General features: G+C 63.8%; 1 protein-coding gene across 1 annotated transcript in view; it reads left to right on the forward strand.

The window, feature by feature from the left end:
* The window catches only part of SLC22A31 (solute carrier family 22, member 31), a 3,207-nt gene extending 1,004 nt beyond the window's left edge, over positions 1–2,203 (forward strand). The window contains exons 2-7 of the mRNA XM_011928073.1: positions 82–185; positions 331–485; positions 709–877; positions 1,088–1,233; positions 1,328–1,442; positions 1,551–2,203. Coding sequence (XP_011783463.1) covers positions 82–185; positions 331–485; positions 709–877; positions 1,088–1,233; positions 1,328–1,442; positions 1,551–1,842 — 981 coding nt within the window. The 3' untranslated portion in view covers positions 1,843–2,203. The remainder of the gene's footprint in view (positions 1–81; positions 186–330; positions 486–708; positions 878–1,087; positions 1,234–1,327; positions 1,443–1,550) is intronic.
* Positions 2,204–2,209: the final 6 nt, after the last annotated feature.

Here is a 2,209-nt window from a genome sequence, read left to right on the forward strand (position 1 = left end):
GGGGACTCCTTGCACCTGTCCCTGGCGAGGAGACAGGGTAGGGTCCTGAGCTGGCCTCCACGTGGCTGCTGTTCCCCACAGTGGAACCTCGTGTGTGGAGACGGCTGGAAGGTCCCGCTGGAGCAGGTGAGCCACCTCCTGGGCTGGCTGCTGGGCTGTGTCGTCCTGGGAGCAGGCTGTGACCGGTGAGGCGCCTTCTCTTTTCCTGCTACCCAGCAGCCCTCCCCTCCGCCCGCTCTCAGGGTTCAGCTAGACCTGGTGCTGCCAGGATGAAGGTTGGACCCTGGGTTATCCTGACGCTGTCCAAGCATGTCCCCCACTGCCCACCAGGTTTGGCCGCCGGGCAGTCTTTGTGGCCTCCCTGGTGCTGGCCACAGGCCTGGGGGCCAGTGAGGCCCTGGCTGCCAGCTTCCCTACCCTGCTGGTCCTGCGCCTACTCCACGGGGGGACATTGGCAGGGGCCCTCCTCGCCCTGTACCTGGCTCGTGAGTACCATGGGGGCTGCTGTCACTGGGGGAGGGGCAGTGGGTGGCCCACAGGCCTCTGAGGCTCCCTCGCTGAGCGCCCCAAGCTGCAGGGACAGTGAGCAGTGAGTCCCCCTTGGGTATCCCCCTCCTGGGCAGGTCCCCGATAGGTCACCACAGTTCCCGACGGAACTGTTCCATTCCCCCCCGAGGCCTCCACCTCAGCCTGTCTGTGTCTGCCCAGGCCTGGAGTTGTGTGACCCTCCGCACCGCCTGGCCTTCTCCGTGGGGGCTGGCCTTTTCTCGGTGGCAGGCACCCTGCTGCTGCCCGGCCTGGCTGCGCTTGTGCAGGACTGGCGTCTTCTGCAGGGGCTGGGAGCCCTGATGAGTGGACTCTTGCTACTCTTTTGGGGGTAAGTGTGGTGGGAGCTGGGACAGCAGCCCCCGTGGGGGCTGAGTGTGTAGTTTCCCTCCTACACCAGGTAAGTGGCTGGGTCACAGGGTCACAGAGAACCACAGTGATGTCCTGCCCCGAGCCTGGGGGTAGGATGGGGGCCCTGGCCTCTGCCTCTCCTTCCAGGAGGAGGTGGAGGGAGCCGTGGGCATCCTCACCAACCCTGCAGGTTCCCGGCCCTGTTCCCCGAGTCTCCCTGCTGGCTGCTGGCCACAGGTCAGGTAGCTCGAGCCAGGAAGATCCTATGGCACTTTGCAGAAGCCAGCGGCGTGGACCCCGAGGACAGTTCCTTGGAGGAGAACTCCCTGGTTACAGGTCAGGCGCCTGCCAGGGAGGAGGGAGATTCGGGTACTGGAGGAGGGCTTTGGAGAGGCACTGCTCCTCACCCCCTCCCCTCATGTCTCTGTGACTACAGAGCTGGCCATGCTGTCTGCGGGGAGCCCCCAGCCCCAGTACCAATCCCCACTGGGGCTCCTGCGCACCCAAGTCACCTGGAGAAATGGACTTATCTTGGGCTTCAGCTCGTGAGTTGAGGAAGGGCTGGGGTCCTGCACATTCCCCCGGGGGGGTGGGTGTGTGGTCCCCAGAGTCCCCAGCTCTGGCTGGGCCCATAGCTTTGCCCTCTCTCCCAGGCTGGTTGGTGAAGGCATCAGAGCCAGCTTCCGCCGCAGCCTGGCACCTCAGGTGCCGACCTTCTACCTGCCTTACTTCCTGGAGGCCGGCCTAGAGGCGGCAGCCTTGATCTTCCTGCTCCTGACCGCAGATCGCTGTGGACGCCGCCCCGTCCTGCTGCTGGGCACCATGGCCACAGGCCTGGCATCCCTGCTGCTCCTCGCCGGGGCCCAGTGTGAGCTTGGGGACCCTGCAGGCCATACAGGGGCCATTGCGTTTGGGCTGAGGGTCTGCCCCACCAGAGGGCCATAGTGCTGACAGGTGAGCAGCCTGGGGTGGCAGCCCAAGGCCAGCTGCTGTTTGTTTTCCTCTGATCCTTTTGGAAAGTCCAAAAGGATCTTTTGTGACTGGCCTAAAGTAAGGAGTCTCTCTGAGCCTAAAACACCTGCCCCGGCCACAGAATGCAGCACAGGCATGAGAGGTCGGGAGGCCAGGCTGGGTAAAACTCTTCCTGGAGTTCCAGGTGGCTGAGGCCGGCCATGGGCTGGCGTGGGAGGACCCATATACTCAGGGCCGGCCACGTGGTGTATGGAGCTGGGTGCAAAATGAAATGCCGGCCTTGCTTCCAAAGTATTCAAGATTTTAGGACGGTTCTCGAAATTGCGAAGACAGTGGACAG

This window comes from Colobus angolensis, unplaced genomic scaffold (assembly GCF_000951035.1).
Source record: "Colobus angolensis palliatus isolate OR3802 unplaced genomic scaffold, Cang.pa_1.0 Scaffold76, whole genome shotgun sequence".
Classification (NCBI taxonomy): Eukaryota; Metazoa; Chordata; class Mammalia; order Primates; family Cercopithecidae; genus Colobus; species Colobus angolensis.